General features: G+C 35.8%; 3 protein-coding genes across 5 annotated transcripts; all 3 read right to left on the reverse strand.

Moving 5' to 3' along the window:
* Positions 1-892: 892 nt before the first annotated feature.
* On the reverse strand, positions 893-2,751 carry LOC18046306 (cytochrome P450 71A1). The gene is made up of 2 exons (XM_006443159.2): positions 1,743-2,751; positions 893-1,636 (listed from the first exon to the last, which is right to left on the reverse strand). Exons 1-2 carry the CDS (start codon positions 2,649-2,651, stop codon positions 1,016-1,018), a joined length of 1,530 nt encoding a protein of 509 aa, XP_006443222.1. The 5' UTR covers positions 2,652-2,751; the 3' UTR covers positions 893-1,015.
* A 4,564-nt stretch (positions 2,752-7,315) lies between these two features.
* Positions 7,316-8,955, reverse strand: LOC18046307 (cytochrome P450 71A1). Its single transcript, XM_006443160.2, has 2 exons — positions 8,043-8,955; positions 7,316-7,936 (listed from the first exon to the last, which is right to left on the reverse strand). Exons 1-2 carry the CDS (start codon positions 8,949-8,951, stop codon positions 7,316-7,318), a joined length of 1,530 nt encoding a protein of 509 aa, XP_006443223.2. The 5' UTR covers positions 8,952-8,955.
* A 10,705-nt stretch (positions 8,956-19,660) lies between these two features.
* LOC18046308 (cellulose synthase-like protein D3) lies at positions 19,661-25,079 on the reverse strand. 3 transcript variants are annotated; one of them, XM_024189926.1, is made up of 4 exons: positions 24,598-25,079; positions 23,115-24,013; positions 21,904-22,711; positions 19,661-21,672 (listed from the first exon to the last, which is right to left on the reverse strand). In XM_024189926.1, the coding sequence occupies exons 2-4, from the start codon at positions 23,975-23,977 to the stop codon at positions 19,915-19,917; spliced, it is 3,429 nt and encodes a 1,142-aa protein (XP_024045694.1). In that variant the 5' UTR covers positions 23,978-24,013; positions 24,598-25,079; the 3' UTR covers positions 19,661-19,914. The 3 variants fall into 3 exon arrangements, with proteins under 3 accessions (XP_024045694.1, XP_006443224.1, XP_024045693.1); XM_006443161.2 differs by having other exon boundaries at positions 23,115-24,010; positions 24,597-25,079; XM_024189925.1 differs by lacking the exon at positions 24,598-25,079 and adding an exon at positions 24,266-24,589 and having other exon boundaries at positions 23,115-24,010.
* Between the last annotated feature and the right edge of the window lie 698 nt (positions 25,080-25,777).

Genomic DNA, 25,777 nt, shown 5'->3' on the forward strand with positions numbered 1-25,777 from the left:
CATTATTTTAGTATTTGGGGAGAAGTCACGCACACTCCTAAGGTTTTGTTTAAATAGTCACTCGGATCCTTTTTTTTTTTTTTGTCTGAACCACGAGGTGGTCCTGAGTGGGCCCCAATTGTGGGAGATACCTTTAAGCCCGTACCACAACTCAGACTAATCCCCGCTCGTACCGGGTCGGCCCATAAGGGGTAAAGTACTGGCCAAAGTGATGACTCCATACGAGAGCGGGGCTTGAACCCCTGACCTCTCTTGAGGAGTGAGAGTGCCGAACCACGCACACCAGCCAACTTTGGTTACACGAATCCTTTTAATTTCTTAAATAGTCACACAAACCTCATTAATTTTATAAATTACAATTATACCCTTTCATTGTGGATTTTTTGTTGAAAAGAAATTGTTAACAATCTACAGATGCATACTATCTGAAATCTAGTGAGATTATAAATAAATATACTTATAATGACACTCTAGATGCTAACAACAGAAATCTATCAATTTTTTTTTTTTTTGGTTTTTTACTCTTCACAGACTGAGTACAAAAAATATAGTTAATGTAGTGATCTTACTAGTGAAAGTTGAAAAAATGAGCAGAAAATGATAAAATTAGGCAGAATGGAGTTTTAGTCATTTTCCATTCACATTTTTGTCAGTACGTATATTCATTTACAGGTCGGGAAAAGGACTTGATCTACTAGTAAAGTCTTTGTCATGTGACTCACCACGCAGGTAACTTATTAAAATGGCAATTATAGATCACTTAATTTAACAAGTTGAGCTCCGTGGCAATGCAGGAAGCAGGTCGTCAAGCTGATCTCATAGGCGGAGTACGACAGAAGAAAATGAATAATATTGTTAGAGGTTATTTTTGTGCTCGTATTTACATTTTTGACTCTAGAGAGAACAATAGAAGAAGTGAAAAGGGCTTAGAATATTATTCACACAGACATCACCATTCATTACACATAATTAAGGGGGAAAAAAGGAAAATGCCTTATCCATCAAAGGAGATGCCTTAATTCACATACTCATGGTACTTAGCCAGAAGAACAAGAAAATTCTTCTTATGCACGGTAGTTCCGGACAGAGAATCAAAGTTCAAATCTTGCTTCTTCATTCCTGGAGGCATTTCCCAATCAAATTTGTAAAGAAGATTGGCAAGTGCAAGATCCACAGTTGCAATTCCCAAATGCATTCCAGGACAAATTCTTCTGCCAGCACCAAATGGTATAAACTCAAAGTTTTGCCCTTTAAAGTCAATAGAACGATCAATAAATCTCTCAGGATTAAATTCCTCAGGATTCTCCCAAGCTTCAGGATCTCTTCCTATTGCCCATGCATTTACGTAAACAATTGTTTTAGCCGGAATTTCATACCCGTCTACTATGCACTTTTCAGTTGTTTCTCTGGGGACTAGTAAGGGAACTGGCGGTTGCAATCTCATAGCCTCTTTCACTACAGCTTTAAGATAGTGTAGTTCTTGAACATCATCTTCATCGACAAAGCTTTTGTTGCCGCCAACCAAAGATCTAATTTCTTCTTGAACCTTTTTCATCACTCTAGGATGCATCATTAGGTAGGTCATGGTCCAAACCATAGTCGCCGCGCTCGTGTCTGTTCCAGCAACGAATATGTCCTGCAAAGCAAACAACATATATATGTACATACGGATAAATTATCTAAAGGAACAAATTATATTAGATTAATTATACACATAAATAGACATGCCGTCAATTACATACCATGAGCACTGCTTTGATGTGATCCAAAGTTAGGTCAACTTTGAACCCACGATGTTTTCGAATTTGAAGTAAAACATCAATTAAATCCTCCTGCTGCATATCTGCTTTTGTTCTTTTTGGATCTAAATGCTCGTCGATGAGTTCTTGGTAGAATCTATCAGATTCTTGGAAGTTATTTTCCATGCGACGCATCATTCCGGTGAGTTTATCAATCCAACCCATAAAAGGAAAATAATCCGTAACAAAAAAGGCTATAGACAAGGCTTGAATTTCTCTAAGCAATGCATGGAGTCTACTTCTTTCACTTGTTGCCTCATCGTTATCATCAGATCTCTTGCCAAAACCAAGTCTACAAATGGTGTTGCACGAAAGAGACATAATTATCTCACTTAAGTTGACTTGTTTAGAAGCAGCAGCTGATTTTGATATGGATTCAATCATTCTCGAAACTTCATCTTCTCTAATGGGTCGAAAATTTTGTGCTCTAATAGAGCTAAAGAGATGAACGACACATATTTTTCTAATCTCTCTCCAATACGCACCGTACGGTGAAAATACCAAGTCCAAGCCATTATAAGTTAGCCTTTGTGTTGCTACCAAAGCTGGCCTGCCAGAGAATTGAAGATCATGGGCTTTTAAAGTCTCCTTAGCCATTTTGGCTGAGGAAACAATTAGGGTCGGCACAAAACCAAGACGCAATGACATGAGAGGACCATATTTTTTAGATAGTTCCCAAAATGACACATGAGGCTTTGAGGCGTCAAACTGGTGTAAATTACCTATAAAAGGAAGGCCCTTGGGACCAGGTGGTAGCGACGAAGCATAACTTGAAGTTATGTGTCTTCGTAAAACAAAGAAGAGGAAGATTGGGAGACACAGAAGGATGATCATGACGATAAGTAAAGCCATTATCCCTACTGCGATAATAATAGAAAACCTCTATGAATAAGGAAACAAAACTCAATTCAGTAATATAAAATTATAAATGGGAGGGCTCTCTTTTGGTAGTCTTGTGAGGTCCTTTTATCTTGTGTGAGGTTTGCAAAACGAAACATATATAACAGATTTGATAAGTTCGACAAAGATTTAATATCCACATATATCTTACCTTGCGAAATTTCCAAAGTTGCATTATTGTTGTGACACTATTAGACATTTGAGGTAAGCCATGAAATGATATTTTGAGTGCTAGGAGATCTTACTGATGATATTAATTATTGATTTATCTGTGTCAATAGTCAATAATGCTTATCCTTTCATGGCCACTTGGATTTAATAATTGGTAAGTTGGCCCCTTTTGTAGGCCATCCCCATAGTTTATTAATCGAGAAAACTTCCACGTTTCCGAAATTGACCTATGTATCATCATGCACAAAGTTCGTCTGTTGTCTTTTCCTTCAGCGATCAAGTTACAGCCGGCTAGGATTAATTTTTTAAGCGCTTCCCCTTTTGAGCCATATATTGCCTAACGAATCTAAGAACGTTGAATATGCTTTAAATTGGATCCAACGGATGGCATCAAAATTATCGAAAATTAGTAATAAGTGGTAAAGAACCGGTCATTTTAAGTGATGGGCAACTTGATCAAAGGGTTAATTCTTAGAAAAAGAATAAATTTTCTTCTTATCCCTCTTCTCTCCTTCCTCTTCTTCAATCGAAGCAATTCTAGCAATTCTGCAACAAATTTAACTAGGTAATTACAATGTTTAAATCATTCTATTCCGTCATTAACTTTGCTTCCGTGTGTTATTAAATTTACTCTTTTTTTTTTAAATCCATCCTTTGGATTTTGAATAGCGATTTTGCAATTCATTCGGTCCAAGTATTTTCTATCTATTCAATTTTTTTCCCCATTTAATTAGCATCGACGAACAGTGATTGAGTTGTAAATTTTGATCCTTTCATGCTTTAATCTTAAGCTTTGAATTGGTGAAAGAAACCCATGCTCCAACTTGTGTGGTTATATGTTTAATAAAGGAATAATTAGGCTATGAATTTGTGAATTTTAGTTTTCATCTGCACCATTTTGCATCTCTCTGTTTCTTCATTTCACCTCACTCAACACAAGAAAATTTTTAGCCCTCACAGCCTTCAATCAAACACACAACCCTAAGCCGACAACAAGAATAGAAGCAAAAACAGGCCCATATTTGCAATTTTCTTTACAATCAATTTCTTGATCTGGGTTTTGTTTGGACTCGAAGAATCACAACTAGAAACTGATTTTGCAGTCTCCAAGCTGGATTTTCCATCTGGATTTTGTTTGGAATCGAATAAAAACTCCGACTTTGAAGTTGGATTTGAATCTTTGAAATCCGGGTGGCTGGAATTCGGTGGTGGAGGTTGGCAGTGAATTTTGAGGAGGATTGTGTTGGAAGAGATAGAATCCCTTTTTGCCTAACGTTATGGTGTGTTCTTAATTTGATGGTTAACTTTTGTCATGACCGGCTATAGATGAGAATTTCTCCCATTGACACATGTTGGCGACCAGACTCCAACCGTCTAAAACCAGTTTCATTTTATTGAAACTTGTCCTACATCAAGAATACTGACCCCCAAAAAAAAAATTCCGATTCCTTTTATTCCCGTTATTAAAGGATGACCATCGGGAGAGAATTAGATAACGGTCCGAGTTATAGTGTATTTTAAAACATGAATAGAAAATGATTAATTTTTTAGAAAATGGAGTTTCACTTTCGTTCCAAACATACACTTACGATTAGATATAATAACAAAATTTTGTTTTCAGCAGATTATGTATTATTCCAATTCCTTTTTCAGGAATAAAACGACGTTCACATTAATAATTAAAGGCCTTTGTCATGTGTGCCTCACCAAGACACCAAGACACCAAGTAATAACATAGAAGAATGGCAATTATTGATCACTTGATTTATTACTTTCATTTCAAAGCAACGTGTTTGTGATGCAAGAAGAAAGCGTGAAGAGCATGGGGTTCCCTATTGTCTTTCAAATGATATTTTTTTTGTTTGTTTTATAATGTAGATATGATTAGTATTTGGTAAATTTGAAAATACGTCTAGTAGTTTATTAAGATTTTAAAATCTCAATAAAAAAACTAAAATGTATATTGGTTTGTTTGTTTAGAAATATAGAAATACTTATAGATAGTGAAGAACATTAAATTACATTTGTACATAAAAAATATAAGAAATAAATAAAAGAGAGTGGTAAAAGAATATTAATAACTATGCAAACTCTCAATCTGCACGTAATTTAAGCATAAAAATAGTGGTGGATCCTATGAACAATGTGAAAAATAAAGATTTTATGTTTTTCAACTTTCTTTATTAGTATTGTAAAACAAGCATGATTTATTTTCATAAAAAGAAAAAAATATCACTGTCACACTCTTAGATCTATTACTAAGGCCTACCAAACATTTTTTTTTCTTTTTTCCTGTTCTTGTAAAATAGAAAATGAGTGATGAGAAATAATACCATATATACCAAACAACTCCTGAAGTTCTATAAATTAGTATCTTAGTCGTTACAAGTTAAAATGGATGTTTTCATCATTTTATGACATTCATATGGTAAAAAAAAATCAACAATTAATCTTTAACGAAAATTCTAATGGTTGGTTGTTTGTTGATAACTTTTCAAACTCATGGGGATAATGTTAAAAATGACAATCAATGCATAATTAAAATTAACCCCAAAAAAATATGAACCAAATACAAAAGCAATAAACCAGTAAAAATTAAAAGTCACCAATGTCACAGGGGACCATAATAAAGAAACCATAAATTAAAATAGATGACAAAAAAAGTGAAAATAACTTGAATCTATACTCTGTGAGGAGAATTGGTTTGATGTGATCCAAAGTTAGATCAATTTTGAACCTGCCATCTTTTTCTTTTATTTTACTCAAAGCACAAACTTAAATAAATGATGATCCAAGCATTCTTATTTATGGAATCTTTGGACTTAGTTTGAAGGTTTCATTGAATTATCGTGGTAGGGGACCATAATAAAGAAATCATAAATTAGAATAGACAACAAAAAAAAAAAGTGAAATTAACTTGAATCTATGCGCCATGAGCATTGGTTTGATGTGATCCAAAGTTAGATCAACTTAAGTAAAACATCAACTAAATTAATCCTCGTGCTGCATCTTTGCTTTTGTTCTTTTTGGATCTAAATGGTCATTAATTAGTTCTTGGTAGAATCTATCAAATTCTTGGAAGTTATTTTTTAGGTGATGCATCATTTCTGTGAGTTTATCAAGCCAACCCCTAAAAGGAAAAGGATCTGTTACAAAAAAAGCTTACAAACAAGGCTTGAGTTTCTTTAAGCATTAATGCATATGGAATCTACTTCTTTGACTTGCTTCGTCATCTTCTTCATACCTCTTCCCAAAAAATCGACAAAATGATAAAATTTTCGTTAATGATAATAATTGTTGTACTCTGGTTTTTCCACAACCTGAACCCAAAAAAAAAAAAAAAAAAAAAAACCCAATGCACCAATGGAACACTGAGCATCATATATAGATCAATGGCCTTGAAACCCTAAAACCCAAATAACCGATAAGGACTCTCATACAACAATATCAACAAACATTATTTTAGTATTTGGGGAGAGGCCACGCACACTCCAAAGGTTTGTTTAAATAGTAACCTTTTTAATTTCCTAAATAGTCACACAAACCTAATTAACTTCATAAATCAATATTATACCCTTTCATTGTGGGCTTTTTTATTGAAAAAAATTGTTAACAATCTACAGATGCATACTATCTGAAATCTAGTGAGATTATAAATAAATATACTTATAACGACACTCTAGATGCTAACATCGGAAATCTACCTCTCTCTTTTTTTCTACTCTTCATGGACTACGCATACAAAAAATATAGTTAATGTAGTGATCGTACTAGTGTATTGTTGTAGAAATTTTGAATATACTCGCAAGCGCATTAATCTAGAAATAGAATAGTGGTAACGAGGTCGAACCCATATAGATTGCTATTAAATTGAAAAAACTAATTTAAATACAAAATTAATATTAATCCTAACTTAGTTGAACAATTTGAGTTTTAAAGAGAAATTAAACTAATTAAATTAAGAAAACAATTAAAACAAAGGAGAATTCGATAAAATAAAAATTACCAAGATTTCAGAATCTACCACTATTCAACTAGTAAGTATCTAATTGTTAATTAATTCCCAATTTTGGAGTGACAACTCGAAATCAATCTATGTCATCTCATGGACATAATGATTAAGCCCAATTAAAATTAATCTTATGTAAGTTCTTTTTTTACTTAATAATATGATATTTAAACGTCTCATGTAAACATATTGAATAACAAAGAGTCGAATTTTTCCTAAGCATTTTATGTAAACAATTTTAATGAAAGACGCCGAATTAAAAGATAATCATAAATAAATTTTATAAATTCAAGCATGGATTAAATAACATCTAATAATGCGTCACAGAATTAGTGAAAGGGAAAATGGGAAAATGACAGAATGCGTGACATCAGCATTCATTACACATTATTAAGGGGGGAAAAGGAAAAATGCCTTCTCCAGCAAAGGAGATGCCTTAATTCACATACTCATGGTACTTAGCCAGAAGAACAAGAAAATTCTTCTTATGCACGGTAATTCCGGACAGAGAATCAAAGTCCAAATCTTGCTTCTTCATTCCTGGAGGCATTTCCCAATCAAATTTGTAAAGAAGATTAGCAAGTGCAAGATCCACAGTTGCAATTCCCAAATGCATTCCAGGACAAATTCTTCTGCCAGCACCAAATGGTATAAACTCAAAGTTTTTCCCTTTAAAGTCAACCGAACGATCAATAAATCTCTCAGGATTAAATTCCTCAGGATTCTCCCAAGCTTCAGGATCTCTTCCTATTGCCCATGCATTTACGTAAACAAGTGTTTTAGCCGGAATTTCATACCCGTCTATTATGGACTTTTCAGTTGTTTCTCTGGGGACTAGTAAGGGAGCTGGCGGTTGCAATCTCATAGTCTCTTTCACTACAGCTTTAAGATAGTGTAGTTCTTGAACATCATCTTCATCTACAAAGCTTTTGTTGCCGCCAACCAAAGATCTAATTTCTTCTTGAACCTTTTTCATCACTCTAGGATGCTTCATTAGGTAGGTCATGGTCCAAACCAAAGTCGCCGCGCTCGTGTCTGTTCCAGCAACGAATATGTTCTGCAAAGCAAACAACATATATATGTACATACTGATAAATTATTTAAAGGAACAAATTATATTAGATTAATGATACACATAAATAGACATACTGTAAATTACATACCATGAGCACTGCTTTGATGTGATCCAAAGTTAGGTCAACTTTGAACCCACGATGTTTTCGAATTTGAAGTAAAACATCAACTAAATCCTCCTGCTGCATATCTGCTTTTGTTCTTTTTGGATCTAAATGCTCGTCGATGAGTTCTTGGTAGAATCTATCAGATTCTTGGACGTTATTTTCCAGGCGACGCATCATTCCAGTGAGTTTATCAATCCAACCCATAAAAGGAGAATAATCCGTAACAAAAAAGGCTATAGACAAGGCTTGAATTTCACTAAGCAATGTATGGAATCTACTTCTTCCACTTATTGCCTCTTCGTTACCATCAGATCTCTTGCCAAAAGCAAGTCTACAAATGGTGTTGCACGAAAGAGACATCGTTTTCTCACTTAAGTTGACTTGTTTAGAAGCAGCAGCTGATTTTGATATGGATTCAATCATTCTCGAAACTTCATCTTCTCTAATGGGTCGAAAATTTTGTGCTCTAATAGAGTTAAAGAGATGAACGACACATATTTTTCTAATCTCTCTCCAATACTCACCATAGGGTGAAAATATCAAGTCCAAGCCATTATAAGTTAGCCTTTGTGTTGCTACCGAAGCTGGCCTGCCAGAGAATTGAAGATCATGGGCTTTTAAAGTCTCCTTAGCCATTTTGGCTGAGGAAACAATTAGGGTCGGCACAAAACCAATACGCAATGACATGAGGGGACCATATTTTTTAGATAGTTCCCAAAATGACACATGAGGCTTTGAGGAGTCAAACTGGTGTAAGTTTCCTATAAAAGGAAGGCCCTTGGGACCAGGTGGTAGCGACGAAGCATAACTTGATGTTACGTGTCTTCGTAAAACAAAAAAGAGGAAGATTGGGAGACACAGAAGGATGATCATGACGATAAGTAAAGCCATTATCCCTACTGTGATAATTGTAGAGAACCTCTATGAATAAGGAAACAAAACGCAATTCAGTAATAGAAATGGGAGGGCTCTCTTTTGGTACTCTTGTGAGGTCCTTTTATCTTGCGTGAGGCTTGCAAAAAAATTGATAAGTTCGACGCAGATTTAATATTTTGAGTGCTAAATCTATATTATACTTAGAGGAGTGCTAGCAACAGCGCTAGCTTCCTCTGCTGACACGTGTTTGGTATTTTGATTTTCGTGTAATTTTAAATTAATATTAAAATATTAATATTTTTAGTTTTATTTTAATATTTTTATGTTTTATGTATCATTCATTTACCATAATATCCTTATCCCCTCTCCCTCTTGCCAAGCTTTCTCTGACCGTCTCTTCACTTTTCCGACTTCAGATTTAATATGATATTTTGTTTTGGTTGTTTAGTCGGATATACATGGTTTGAATTATTTTTGTTATTTATTTTCTGAAATACATATTTTTTAAAATTTTGATTTAGCTAAAAAAAAGACTCTACTTTTAATTTTCTTTCCCCCCTTTCTCTCTTTTTTCCCAAGCTTTCATTAGAGAAGGAAAGCAAGAAAATAAATTGAAGAAGAAGAGAAGGAAGTTGCAGTGGCAGGAAGAACAAGGAGAAGAGAGAGCCTGGCGAGAGGGAGACAAGACAAGGATATTGTGGTAAGTTTCCTATACATAAAAATAATAATATTAAAACAAAACAAAAAAATATTAATATTTTAACATTAATTTAAAATTACACATAAAATAAATAAAAAAATTAGCGAGCGAGTCAGTCGCCCTTATGGGCGACTGTCGCTAGCACTCATCTTATACTTAAAGGGTTATTTTTAGGGACCTCCCCTGAGGTTTGGTGTATTAACACTTAGATAAAATGTATTGATGTAATTACATATACCTCCCTTATCGTTAGTATAAAAATACGTATGGCATCAGTATAGAAGGGTAAATGTGTAAAATCATATTTAAAATTCAAAATATGTTTTTACTACTATTTTGACCGACTTGCCCGTTGTTGACCGAACTTAACCAGTTGGCCATGACTCCACCGGCAGCCACCATTTCGTCGCCGTCCATCCCCTCAACCAACCCCCATGAAGTCCCAACCTCAATAACATCTCAACAGCCACAAAACCCACGATTTTTTCATCCCACACTTGCAGCCACATTCAAACTCATGAGATCTCGCTGCCGCCATCTTGTCAAAGTCCGTTGATGGTGCTCAATCGCAAAGCGGGAATGGAATCAATAGCTTGCCTGAACTAGAATAGCCTGGTTGAGAAGGGGATACAAAGTCTGGGATGGTCGTGGACAAGATTCGAACCCGGGAAGAAAATAACACGGGTTGGTTTTGGGAAAATTATGCTCCTTGTAGGTGCTCTTTCGAAAGCATAGAGCTGGGCAGCGGAGAAAGAAAGGAAGGGAACAAGGTAGAAAGAAAGACATGATGGCGTTGAAGGTGTATAAGCCAAGCCAAAGGATGGCGCCAAGGAAGATGGCAGGCAGCAAAAGCAGTGGTTGAAGACCCAGTTTGGAAGCAGCAGCCGGCCAAACCTATTACCCATAAATTCTCAAAGCCACATTTAATAATTTATTATTTTGGTGAGAAGGGTATTTTAGTAATTGTGACAGTCCACTAACAGTCAACTTAACGACTAATTAACGGCAGGGGAGGTTTCTGTAATTATATCAATACATTCTATCTAAGTGTTAATACACTAAACCTCAGGGGAGGTCCTTAAAAATAACCCTATACTTAAATCACAAGTTGTGACACTATTATACATGTAAGTTAAGCCCGAAATGATAGTTTGACTTTTTGAGTGCTACTAGATCTTGATTTACTCATGATATTAATTATGGACTCGACTAGCTTACAGAATCTGTAAGGTACAGACTGCAGCATCAGCCGTTGGATGTGGAGTGAGAAACTGAACAATAGAAAATCGGATGGTGGGATGACGGGAGATGTTTGTTACAGAATCTGTACCATAGACAGGTCCATTAATTATTGTTTATATGTGTCAATGGTCAATGCTTATACTCTTTTTTTTCTTACCACGAGGTATTTTGGGGAGGACCCCAACTGTGGGAGACACCTTTAAGTTTGTACCACAACTTAGACTAGAAGTTCTCGCTCGAGAGGCACATGTTCTCCCAACAAAGGTGACTTCCCTATGACTTAAATTGGGAAACAAATCCAGTCAAACCACTTAAGGAAACTCCATTATCAGTGGAGCCAACACTTTATTGGTCAATGCTTATACTCTTTAATCAAGCAAATTAACTTGCTTTTGTCCTTTCATGGCCACTTGGATTTCATAATTGGTAAGTTGGCCCAGACCCCTTTTGTAAGCCATGCCCATACTTTATTAATCGAGAAAACTTCCAAGTTTCCGACATTGACCTGTCTTCATGCAGAAGGTTCTTCTGTTGTCTTTTCCTTCAGAGATCAAGTTACAGCTGGTTAGGATTAATTTTTTAGGCGCTTTCCCTGTTTTTAGCAAGAGATTTTATAATATATCTCTTGTATTATAATTAATTAATACATATATGACATATGTAATTAATTTTAATACAAACATCACTTACATGATAATTTATAAAATAAATACACATATATTATGATATTATTTACTTATTATATGACTAACATAATACAACAGATGTATTCTAAAAATTTTCCGTTTAAGTCATATATTTTAAAGATTTTTCCAAAACAAATAATGGGCCACCGAGGCAGATGATGAGATTTTTACCTTTGGGTCAAAACATGAGCTATAAATGTCTTTTTAAAGTTTGCAATAATAATACAGTTTTAATGTTCTCAATAAACGAAACATGAAAATTACCGATTATCCATGTGGATCAGTAAATCATCCCCAAGATTTTTTATTTTGGGCCTCAATCAAATCATAGTTAGAGGATATTTTCTTACTTTTCGGGTTTCTTATAAGTTTTTATCTTTCCTCTAGAAATCATATTTAAGTATTATTTTTCATTTTGGGTACTAGAATTTTTCCCTCTTAAAGTAATTCATATTTTCCTCATTTGACAAATTCACATGTAAGTATTTTAGGTTGTATTTATTTTTTTATCTGAAATCTGAATAGATCTGAATTTATCTGAAGTTTGAATAGGTCTGAATGAAAATATCTGAATGACATGTTAGTTTTTTCTTTTTTAATATCTGAAGAGAAAAATTTTAAAGGTAGTAGTTTGACATAAATATCCTTTTAAATGATGCATATATTTGTTCTTCATAATTTATAATTTTCACAAGTTGATTAATTTGGTAGTATTAAAAAATATTATCATTGTTAATCTTAGTTTAATTTATAATAAAAGATGTAGTTATAACATTAACTTTTATTATAAAGTCAACACTCTTGTTTTATTTTTTATTCATCATAGTGGACATAATTTGATTCATTCAATATTTTAGTTATCATGTGAATAAAATTTTAAAACAATTAAAAAAATAACTTCAAAAATAATACAAAAATATTAGGTTTATACATAATATTGGAAATACATAAATTGTTAAGGGTATTTGAAATTTTCTATTTACATTTCAGATTTTAGATAAAAGTAGATTTTTTTTACTTTTTCTATTTAGATAAAATTATCTGACAATGAGTGATAGATTAAAACAAACAAACAACCTAAAATAAATAAATGTAAAAAAAATGTAATTTTAAAATTTATATTTACTACATATTATTAACTTTTATTTTATAGTTACATTTTTTTTCACAACAGTTGTAACTTAAAAAATACAATACTTCAATCCCAAACAAGACTTTAGTATCTTAGTCGGTACAAGTTAAAATGGATGTTTTCGTCATTTTATGACATTCATATGGTCAAAAAATCAACAACTAATTTTTAACGAAAATTCTAATGGTTGGTTGTTTGTTGATAACTTTTCAAACTCATGGGGGTAATGTTAAAAATGGCAATCAACGCATAATTATTGAGTATCCATTAAAATTAACCCCAAAAAAATAAGAACCAAATACAAAAGCAATAAACCAGTAAAACTTAAAAGCCAACAATGTCAAAGGGAACCATAATAAAGAAACCATAAATTAGAATAGACAATTAAAAAAGAGTGAAAATAACTTGAATCTATATTCTTAATTAATTTTACGTTATGTTCTAAATTATATATCATACTATCAAATTTGAACTGGATTTTTTATTGCACTTCAACATAATTGTACTTGAATTAAAATTACCACATGTTCATGTCAAGTGATTGAAATCATTCAACTAAGTTATGATTTTTGTTTTAAAAATAATGAATGATTTATATATTTGCAAGATGCAACAAACCTTGTTCAAATTTTTATGTCGACGATTAATACAAAAACTCATTGGACTCGTGGTCTAGTAACACTATCCCAAATAAATGATTGAAAGTTTTGATTAAGAAAGTGAATAAGTTCCTCTTTATCCTAATCCTCTATAAATTTTGTGTATAATAATTAATTTTAGTATTGTTCATACCTTGAGAAATATGAGAGTATTTATAATTACTTCATGTCAAATCGAAACTAAATACATTTACGTGAGCTCTAATTAATGAAATCTCAATAAATGTACATAGGCACATTTTTCTTTCTCAGCCAGTTGAACAATTCCACCAAGAACAAACACTTCTCATTATGGTGGGAAATTTATAAAAGTAACCTAAAAACTTTTGCTATTTTCACAATTAACTCTCAAAATTTTTTTCTATCAACATTAGCCAAACAGAAGGTTTTTTCCCCAAATTATCGTGTTTACAAACAAAAAATAACTGTCTTTCTCTCCTTTTATCAAACCAAACACAGTCTTGCACTCTTAAATCATCACCAGCGACGGTAAAAGGCAATGGCAAACGCCGACGGCGAACGGTAAAAGTGAATTCCGATCATAATCCATTCAGATCCAACACCAATCTGCATCAGTGAGTGGTAAGAGTTATTGTCTCAACTTGCGAGAAAGTTTCAGTGCAATTGCATCTTGGTGCAACAGGCTGCCTGTCGCATGAAATTTTCGTGCGACAAACTGCCTTTTGGTGCGATGGGTAGCCTGTTGCACCAAAACCGTACGACAGGCAACCTATCTCACCAAAAGGCAGATTCATTGCAACTGACTCTTTATTAGTTTGATAGTTCGTAATTAATTTTTTTTTTATAATTTCAGACTTAATGGATTCAGTTGTGCTTGAATTGTGTTATGATGATTGGTGGGAGACATTAGAAGATGACCTTGTGGAGTATGTGAATGGTAAAAATATAATTTTTTTGTTAGGAAAAATTGTTCGTTTGATCAGTTTTTCACAAGAGTATATGAGGTTTTACAAATAAATCCTAATGAATATAGTATTACAATGAAGACAACTTTAAGGTCTAGTAATACATTATATCGTATATGTACACTGTCCATGGATATATTTGATGATGAAATAGTGAGGGTTGTGTTGCATATGGCATCCAACGTGGCCAACTATGGATGCATTCCTATATTTGTTACCACATCACCTCGAGTTCCGAGCGAAGATGTTGAGCCACCCGTCGAAACAGAAACTTCATTTAGAGTAAATATGTCTGGCCCCCATAATAAAGAAGAGGTGTTGCCAAGGACAATGTCATTGCAGCAATATTGCTCTCCAATCCACGACAATAATGACAACATTGATGACAACAACATTACGTTAAAGGATGTTGGAGAAGAGGTATTACCACTAACGACGTCGTTGAAGCAATGGTATTCTCTGTATCACAAGAACGATTTCTGGGACAATGATGAGACAGAGGGAGATAATGTTTGTTCATAACCTTCTAATAGTATGAGGGACATTCATTTCAATAATGCAGGTGATGATGTAGGAGCTAGTCCTTCAAATATTTTGTCGTTTCAGCATGAGGATGAGTGTGAAGACGATATTCGTGTAAATAACAGAGACAATCAATCTATTCCTCCAATGGTTGGATCGAGAAGGAGTGTTGACCCCCTCACAAGTCTTGCTCCAATTTTGCCTCGAGTTCCGAGCGAAGATGTTGAGCCACCCGTCGAAACAGAAACTTCATTTAGAGCAAATATGTCTGGCCCCCATAATAAAGAAGAGGTGTTGCCAAGGACAATGTCATTGCAGCAATATTACTCTCCAATCCACGACAATAATGACAACATTGATGACAACAACATTGGGTTATTTTTGGATACCTCCCCTGAGGTTTGCTCTTACTACACTTAGAGAGAAAGTATGCATATATTGACATATAGCACCCCTCAAAGTGTATAAGCGTTAGAGAGCTGTTTGGGTTGTAAGTAAAAATACAATAATGCCCTTCATTCCAAAGTACAAGAATGTTCTTACAATCCGGAGTTGTCAAGCTATCCTTTATTATTTGGCGCCAAATGCATAAGAGCATTGAAAAAGCAATTATACCCTTATAATAATTTAATTTGAGAATAAATAAATGACATAATGAGAAAAAATTCATGTGATAGATGGAAATATTAATATACCCCTTTAAAAATGTACTTATAATTGCTGAATAACTGAAACATTTCAACAAGGAACAATTTAAAAATAACAAAGCAAGGTTGATATTATCCCATTCAAGTTTGTTCAGCTCCAAGCTAACTTAACTCCATCTCAACATCATCAGAGCATAAAAACAACAAATGTAAATCAAATGGCGCGTGGTCTCCCACGCCCCCAGGCTCCCTTATGGCTGCACAGGCGCGTCGGCGGACGGAGTCTTCTACGTGATTGGCGGGTTGAAGATCGACGGGCCTCCCACGGGGGCGGCGGATGCGCAGATGTACATGAGCTCGATGGATTTGTACGACGTGGAGGCGCGTGTCTGGTTGAGAAGCCGTGCGGTTCCCGGCGGAGGATGCGTTATAGCAGCGTGTGCAGCCGTGGGGTTTATTTACGTTCTCACGAGTCACGCGGTTGAGATGTCGTTTTGGAGATTCGACGCGCATCGGAGACACGGAGTGTTTGGCGAGTGGAGTAGGATGAAGACGCCGCAGCTGGCGCAGCCGTGGAATAGGATGAAGACGCTGTAGCTGGCGCAGCCGGTGAGGCTAGACGGGTCCATCAAGTTCAGTCTGGTGGGTGTCGGAAACAAGGTGATGTTGGCTTTAATGAAGAACGGGAGAGTCTTGAGGGCAAGCGACGAAAGGTTTGTTTGGATTTACGACACGGTGGCCGGAGACTGGAGCTGTATCTTACTGTATCTTCAAGTTCATATAAGTTGAAATCAGTGGGTATTATGGGGGAATAAAAGTCAGCAGATGAGAAGAAAAGAAGTGGATTGTAAAAGGAAAAGCGTGGGTACTCGAAGATGATAATCCGAAGACGATTGTAAAAATTCCATTGAAATGTTAAACAAGTGGGTATTGTAAAAAGTTCATTGAAAAGCGTGCATATCAAATATATAAAAATGGTACTTGCTTGGAATGAAAACCAGTGGGTATTTGAAAATAAATATTTCACCGTGCTCCATGCTTTCTGTCACTGTGTATACAGTATGTACAGTGTCTAGTTTAATCAATTTACTGTTTTTTAACGATTTAAAAAATTTAAATTTTTGCAATTACGTTATTATCCTTACAAACCAAACGGCTCTCTAACGCTTATACACTTTGAGGGGTGCTATATGTCAATATATGCATACTTTCTCTCTAAGTGTAGCAAGAGCAAACCTCAGGGGAGGTATCCAAAAATAGCCCCAACAACATTACGTTAAAGGATGTTGGAGAAGAGATATTACCACTAACGACGTCGTTGAAGCAACGATATTCTCTATATCACAAGAATGATTTCTGGGACAATGATGAGACAGATGGAGATAATGTTTGTTCATAACCTTCTAATAGTATAAGAGACATTCATTTCAATAATGCAGGTGATGATGTAGGAGCTGGTCCTTCAAATATTCTGTCGTTTCAGCATGATGATGAGTGTGAAGACGATATTCGTGTAAATAACAGAGACAATCAATCTATTCCTCCAATGGTTGGATCGAGAAGGAAGGTTGACCCCCTCACAAGTCTTGCTCCAATTTTGCCTTCGAACATGGTTGCTCCAAACTTTCTTAACAGTTGTGACTCAGATGATATCACTGTGGGTGAGTTATTCGTTGAGAAGAATGAATTAATACTACAATTGCGCAAGGTTGCCTTTAGGGATAAGTTTGATTTCAAGATTGCACGGTTTACAACGACACGTTTCGAGGCTCACTGTTGTTCGGAATCATGTAAATGGCGTATTCGAATAATTAGAAGTTCGAACGAGCATAATGGTCCTTGGGTAGTGAAGAGAATTGACAATGTACACATTTTCGTAATGAGGTATTGGTTTATGGTCATCATCAAGTAAGGAGCCGAGTTGTCGGTCATATTATCGCAGATAAATATGTTTAAGAAAAGAAGATTTATTCTCCGAATGACATCAAAGCAGATTTGCAGCAGGAATACGGTGTTAAGTTAATATACCAGCAGGCATATCGGGCCAGAGAAGTTGGTCTTGAAGTAGTTCGAGGCAACCCTGCAGAGTCATTCAACTTGTTCCATAAATACTCTCATGTACTGACTCAATCAAATGAGGGTACAGTCACTCACCTCGAGCGAGATGGAGATTGTAATTTCTTGTACTACTTTGTAGCACTTGGATTTTCTATGAAGGATTTTATGCAGTACATTCGACCTGTCATTGTTGTAAATGGTACTCATCTAAAGGGACTATATCATGGAAGTATGTTCGTAACAACATGTCTGGATGGTAACAATCAATTGTATATGTTAGCCATTGTGGTCATTGATTCAGAAACAATGATGCTTGGGAATGGTTTATGATGAAGTTACAATGAGTGATTGGCGATAGGCCAAAGTTGGTAATTATCTCTGATCGATACACTGCCATAAGGAGAGTCGTTCTGAAAGTATTTCACAATGCAACTCATGGCGTTTGTTTTTACCATTTGAAATGTAACATTAAGTCAAAGTTTAGGATGTCCAAAGCTCTTTGGGATGAATTTGAGCCTACCTTTATTAATGCAGCAAAAGAATATAGACACGAGAAATTTAAAAGACAACTTGAAGGGTTGTAGATGCTCCACTCGGGTGCGGCTGATTACTTAGAAAATAATGTGGGTACGTGTAATTGGGCAATGTCTCAGTTTGAAGGTAGGAGGTACAACATACTTACCATCAACATCGCGAAGAGTGTTAATTCTTTCATGAGGGAACCATGAAAATTTTTTATTACTCATCGTGTTGATTATTTTAGGAAAATATTACAGCAATGGTTTTATGATAAAAAAATTGTGGCTGAATCAATGAGTACTCGGCTAACAACATGGACGGATGAAATAGTCACTGAGAGGAAAACTATAGCTGAAAGAATGATCGTTTGCCCGGTGTCTCTGCATTGATTTCAAGTTGTAGGTGATGAGATCAAGGAATGTTTAGTTGACCTGCAAAAGAAAACTTACTCCTGCAAAGTATTTCAGCTTGATCAGCTTGTATGTGCTCATGCAATTGCAGCTTGTTTAACTGTCCAAGTGGATTTTATAAACCTTTGTTCAGACTTTTACACCACAAAATCGTTGGCGATGACTTAGGTCTTCATGTTCTCCCAAGACTTACCATGCGTTGCATGAGCAAGTGATCAATGTCAAAGAAATAGTAGTTACGGATTATGCTCTCTTTTTCCTGAAAGGCAGATTATATAAGCTCCTACTCTCTCCCAGTTTGAGGGTTATGTAATGATGGTGCATGTCTTTCGCATGTTTGTTTTCTTAAGAGCGCATTCTTTCCTCCTCTTTTACGTCTTCTACCTTCATCTTAATCCTTTCAGAACATCTGCACTAGATACTTTGTGTGCGCGTGTTTATTGCAAAAATGACAACCAAATTGTTTTCTAATAGTGGACACGGATCGGTTCGGTTCAGTTCAATAATTTTTTTTTTTTTTACAATAGATAATTCGAACAAAATCAAATTAATTCGGTTCTCAATTTGATTCGGTTTTTTTTTTTAAATTTTAAACTTTAATTATTATTTTTGGGGCATTTTGTGGTTTTTTTCAATTTCTTTTGTATAAACCGAATGATTTTTCCAAATTTTTTAAAATAAACCAAACCCAACTGCCAGTTCGGTTCAATATTTCAATCGCAACAATTTTTTTGCCAACCCCTAGTTTTCTGTCATTTGGACAAAAATTTCAAAGACTGATTGAACCAAATCCAAAATTTATATTGAATTATGGGATACACCATATAGCAATTGATAGAATAAATATTTTTCCTATGCTTAAATTAGTTATTTAAAAACAACTCTCAACACTTGACCTAACTTTTGACTAAAGCTAGAACCTAGAGGCTAGAACTACATGTTTCTATAGCAATGATAAAAATAAAATAAAAAACTCAAATAAAAAAAGAAGAAAAAAGAAAAAAGAAAAAAAACACATTGAACTTCAACTCTTATACTATGAAAGAAGGAATAATCAAAATACCAAACTAAACATAATGATATAACCTGAGACTCCCAAATAGACAAGATAATTTCAGGAAAAATTAACAAGAAGATTTTTCGATATAATATTACAAAGAGTTCAGCCTAATGTTCAGCAACCAAAATTAAAAAAGAATGGATCTTAACATCAATCTTGAGCATCCATGTAAAAGAGAGACACTAATATAAGTAATCCATGTAAGACATAGATACAATAAAAACAAAATGCCAGGAAAACTAGTTTCCCATTCTCTTCACCCATCTAAGCTTTCCTAAACTTACTAATTGAAGTTCAAATGGGCACAATAAACAGAGCATATCTTGGGCTGTTCAACAGCTTAATCAACTTGTCGAACAAGAATAAATGAAGGAATGTCAATAAAAAGATTAAACTGAAGAGAAGAAGAATGACCTATTATGGGAACTGGAATGAACCTCCTATTTGGTTAGTACCAGCTGGAGGATTGATTGCCACCCAAAGGAGAGAGATGGTGATTGCGATAAGTCCTGACCATACAAAAACAATGGTAGGTGTTCTGCCTCTTCTTCCCATAAGCCCTTTTGCGAAAGGATAGAGATGGGCCAAAACCCAGAAACTGAAGAAAACTCCACCCACTAAGCGACTCCATTGTGGTATAACACTGTAAATTGTTCTGCTCAACCCGACTGCTATTGCAATTAAGTTAACCATCATGATTGTGATTGGCGGTATCATTAGAGATGTCCATTTGACAATGTAAAGATCAGCAAACTCATCATCCACATCATCACCACCTGATTTCGATGTCAAGGTGAAAGATATTTCAATTCCAGCAATGACTTTCAGCAGCCCTTGAAGCACAGCAGCAAGGTGAGCACTAGTGCCTCCAATCAGCCAAAACTGTTCATTTCTCCACCACTCTTCTAATTCAATGCCGGACCATTTAATTTCAAGCAAAGCTAGTATACTTAGAGTCACAGTGATGGTAAGAAGGTAGGAAAGGAATGTAACATTGAGGGTCTGGACGATGAACTGGCCGGAGAAGAGGGAAAGAGCTGGAAGAAAGCAGTAGACAATCAGGAAGATAGAAGTGAAAGGATAGATTCCAACATTGAGGTATGCTATCCTTTGGAGCAACTTCATTTTTGGGCTGGCAAGGAGGGCATTGTTGCGGGAGAAAAAGATCTCAACTGAACCAGTAGCCCACCGTAGGACTTGATGAAGCCTATCTGTAAGATTTATCGGAGCAGTTCCACGGAAGGCATCACGCTTGGTCACACAATAAACAGATTTCCACCCTCTATTGTGCATTCTATACCCAGTGACCACATCTTCGGTAACAGACCCATAAATCCACCCTATACGCTGTCCCCATTCAGTCTTGTCTTCATACCAGCACGAGATGACACTGATAGCCTCTGCAACAGTTGATGCATCAAGAAGTTCACGAGGTATGGTAAGAGCACCAGGTGGGCGTCCATTCTTCACAGAGGGGTGATCTGCAAGGGGACGACCTTGGAACTCTGCCACTGGAATTGAATCAACAAGGAAAGTTGAGTTACCAAACTTCTTAGGGAACAAAGAAAGGTTCATCTCTTCATCATCAGAATCACCCATTCTTAGGGCCCGATTCTCTTCAGGGGTGTTTGTAACTGAGGAATGCTTCTTGTGACGGCCAAAGCAGCAGCTGCAGCAACCTGGGTGGTGCTCTTTTGCTCGAGGAGGATCAAATCCATAGAGGGCAATCCTCCTAAATAGACATCCAGTGCCAACATAGAATGGACCCATAACTCCATCTAGGGCTCGCATGTTAACATCAAAGAAAACAGTGTTGTGATTTGCATATCGATCAGAAGGGTCAATACCCTCAAATCTCTGAGGGAACTGCACATAACAAAGGCGATCACCTCCACGATCCATCATAAAGCACATACCCTCCCTCAATGCCTGAGAGTTGTAGATGTAATGGTCACAGTCGAGGTTGAGAATAAAGGGGCCATTAGACATAATGGCAGAGGCGCGAACTAGGGCATTCATGGCTCCAGCCTTCTTATTATGGTCATATCCCGGGCGCTTCTCACGAGAAACATAAACAAGCATTGGGAGACGAATATCTACATCAGTGAGATCAATGAGCTTGGTATCCTCAGCAGTTCCGAGTAGAGGTTCATCACTGGGAGGTTTCAACATGACCTAAATCATCAAACTGTGTGAGTTCTAATTAATTAACAAATAAACAAACAGCATATCATCAAACACAAACACCCACCACCCCACCTGCCACCAAAATACTTGAAATACAAAGCCTCAAAATATCTTCGGCACATTATTACTGCTAGCATAAACATAATGTGTTTAAAAGAATACTAACCATACAAACCCTGTTACCCTCAACAGATTATTTCAGATCCTAAGAACAAATACCTGAATTATACCAGCATGATCACCCCGAGAGTGCTCAGAAGATGGGTTCATCCAAGTGCCTGGCCAGTGGGTCCCATCAGCCATCCATGTGGCTTTTGGAATCTTCACACTCTCCACTGGTTCATCATCCCTGTTCTGTCTCTGAAGCTTCATGGCCTTGATTTCCTCCCTAGCATGATAAGCATCAGACCGGCGACGTATAGATTCAGGTAAACCATTGATCCTGACCTTGAACTCATCATACTCGCGCTTAACTCGTCTACGGTCCTTCACAAAATCTGACTTTACTTTGTTCTTGTAAGGATCCCTCTTCAAATTGAAGTAAGATTCTGGATTTCTGGGCTCAATATCATGTTTCCGACAAAATGGAACCCATATATTAGCAAAGCTTGCAGCTTCTGCCATGGCCTCAAAAGTTAAAAGTGCACCTCCATCATCAGAAACATAACAAGCTAGCTTCTCTACTGGGTAATCAGCAGCCAAAATTGACAAGATAGTGTTGGCAGTAACAAGAGGTGGTTCTTTCTCTGGATCAGCAGTAGAGACATAGACATCAATGCCTGGAAGGTCAGATTTTCCAGTGGGGTTGTTGGGGGTAGGTGTTTCAAATTTGTCCTTCAAGACGTTAAGATCTGTCACACGGTTGATTGGGCAGAGCTTGGGGAGTTGGTCAAGAAGCCAGGAAAAAGCGAACCAGATTTCACAAACCACAGACATCCCCCATAGCCAAACCGCATCTTCGTTTTTGTGCTTGATCCTCCATGCCAAGAACAAGCTCAGAACGGCCATCCGAACAAATATGATAACCCTTTTAGAACAAAAGCAAGAGAGAGCAAACTGCATCCATCAGTATAAGAGCAAGAGGATGACAAAAAAGTAAAACATTTACTCTCACGGTACCTCTAAATGTTACTAAATTTGAAATCACAAAGGCCCTAGAATGCTAATAAAATTCGCCGGGAAGTGTATGATCTTAGATCTATTGGTGCCTTCATTAGGGCAGAGACATTTGGGGATTAAAAAGATTATGCCAGGGGCATGCTTATGTGGAAGGTGTTCAGAAACAGCCAATCTGGATATATTGGTGAAATGAAAACACTAAGAAGTGTTTTGACCTTTCAAAATATCATAGCAATTTTTTAATATCAGAGCAACATATAAAGTCTAAAGCAGAAGAATTGCATAATGAACAATAAGAACAAAGACTATACCGATATGGGCTAATAATAGCAGCAGGTATTTTCAGTTTCCGGGTTAGTGGCCTCCACGGCTTGTTCATCAACTCTTGTGGCTCTGCAACTTCACCATCTTTACCATTTCCAAAATTTCCATCTTTAGGCCATATAGCATTCCCATAGCCATAAGTTCCTCTTGTCTCAAACAGCCAACGATTATGATCAAAGTCACCGGTTTGGCTCCTCATCAGCACAGACTTTGTTGACTTCATCAAAGACAACCTCCTCTCCATTTTCGACATCCCAGCCGGAGGAGGAAGTGGAAGTGGCCGCCCATTATCCACAGCTACTTCATCTAAATCTGTGTTCTTATATGGCTCTTTACACCCTGGGCAAATGCCACCTCCCGTTTTCACAGCATCAATATAGCAATCCCTGCATATTTTAAAATCACACTCGCAAGGGAGAATGTCCATACCACGCTCATCACTCATCACATTGGCATCACACCCGAGGACTGAACAGGAAGACCCTTTTGCACCAGCCATCTGGGGATGATTTGCTTCAGATTCAATCACCTTATCCATGAGATGAGCCCGGGTAACACTATTGAAACCACCCGTAAAGAGCGAATTCGACACATACTGCTCCTCAACCTTCTGTGAGATTGATGGATCCATAGGTTGGTTGTCAGGGGTGGGTGGAATGTGTACTGTATAGTTCATGAAATCACTACTCCCAAGTTCACTATCAAGATCATCCCGTGAGTAGTTGACATAGCGACCCGAGGAAGTCCTCCGGGCAAATGTCACAGTTGGAGGTAGTGGAGGCTTGAGTTCCTGAGCATCTGAAGATGTTGATAGATTTGACCGGCTACCTCTAAAGGATTTTGATGCCATAATTGAAAAATACTAGAAAAGCAACCTTCAGTCCTGAAATTAAAAAATGCAATGAAATTCAATCTCCATCAAAATACACATTAGACAACTACTACTATGAATGTCTTTGGCTTAAAATCCAAATCCAAACCAACAATTCGATACTGTCTTTCGTTGTTGAAGAGTAAGATAAGATACAATGACATATATGGGTTGATTCTTACAATTTTGACATCTTAATAACAGATCATGAACAAAATAATTAATGGGACCACTTTATAAAAGTTTCAAAATTTTCAAAAATCCTACCTAAATGACCAGAACTCAGTAACAACAGATCAGTCGAAAATGTCACAAATCTCTGTTTATACACCCCCTAGAATTAATAAGAAATACAAAAAATTCTCAGATTGTCAACCAAAAAGCTTAAATCAACTAAAAGATGAAAGACAAAGCAGCTCTCAACTCCACTAAGTAACCCTTTAAACTAAGTGCGAAACACCAAATGACGAAAGCCCATCATCCAAAAAGTTCATTTTCCTTCATTGTCCTTACACTTTCCTACCAACCAAACAGCAAAAAGAAGAAAATCCATTTACTCTTTAAGCGAGCAAAGATCGGACCATGTCCGAAAACTTACCTTTTTTTATACGAATATACAACAAGAGTACTTTAATTTAGATCCATTTTTGTCCAAACCCAAGTAGAATAAACCAAAAAAGCAGCTCTCTTTCTCTCTAAATCTGAATGATTCAAAACACTCTCCCTCTTCGACTTTGTTGAGGGCTTCAACTGTCTTAAAATGGAAAATAAATAAACAAATAACATAAGAATTATAAGAGACTTAGTCGTGAGCAAGACTACGAGCACTACTCCTTCACGATTTAAAAGCTTGCTTCTTATTATTATTATTTAGTAATTAAAATAATACATAGCTTTTATAACATTGAAAGAAAAAGAAAGAGAGAGAAGCTTCTTTGTTCTGTGTGAGTGGGTATCCGCGGATCGCCGGCTGTTTATGGGTTACGACCAGACCGGCTCTTCACTAAACTCTCTACTCTGTTGCTGCGTACGAGGGACAAATCTTTTTTTAATTGTTATTTATTAATACTTATTATTACCAGAGCCAAAAGAAAAGGGGCTGTTTAAGAGGATTTTTAAAATATTGTAAAAGGGCATTTTGGGGTTTTGGTGCTAACTTGGAGATCCAAAGAAGAGGGTATTGATGGAAATTCGCGAGAAGATGAGATGAGCATAATTATGAGAAAAATTTTGGATTTTTTTTCCTTGTTTGGTTTTTTTTTTTACACTCAGTTAGGCTTGAACTCGTGAACTCTTATATTTATAGTAAAGAATTAAGATTTTATTTGATATTGAGGTATTGTAATTTTTAAACTATAATTATATTAAGAAAAAATTGTAATTCTAAAATAAAAATTAGTAATGTGTAGTAAGTAAATAATAATTTTGAAAAAATAATATAAATATAATAAACTTAAAGCCACGGCATCAAGTATTTACTAAATATTTTTAGTATCGTACTTTAAAAATTACAAATATCTACCTCAATACCAAATAGGCCTAAGTGAACTTGACCATCATTTAGGGATCAATTTATAAAATTAGATAACAATTGTCATTACCAAAGGTATGATTAACATGTCCAAGTGTTATTAATAAAGTTTTATTGTATTTTTAGTACAATAATTATTATTATACGTTGTTGTCAAATGTCAATAACATAATAGATAATGATTTATAACATATCACTCGAATACAAAATTTTAATAGGTGAAGTTAGATAATAAGCAAAATTTTAGT

This window comes from Citrus clementina, unplaced genomic scaffold (genome assembly GCF_000493195.1).
Source record: "Citrus clementina cultivar Clemenules unplaced genomic scaffold, Citrus_clementina_v1.0 scaffold_3, whole genome shotgun sequence".
In the NCBI taxonomy this organism is placed as follows: domain Eukaryota; kingdom Viridiplantae; phylum Streptophyta; class Magnoliopsida; order Sapindales; family Rutaceae; genus Citrus; species Citrus x clementina.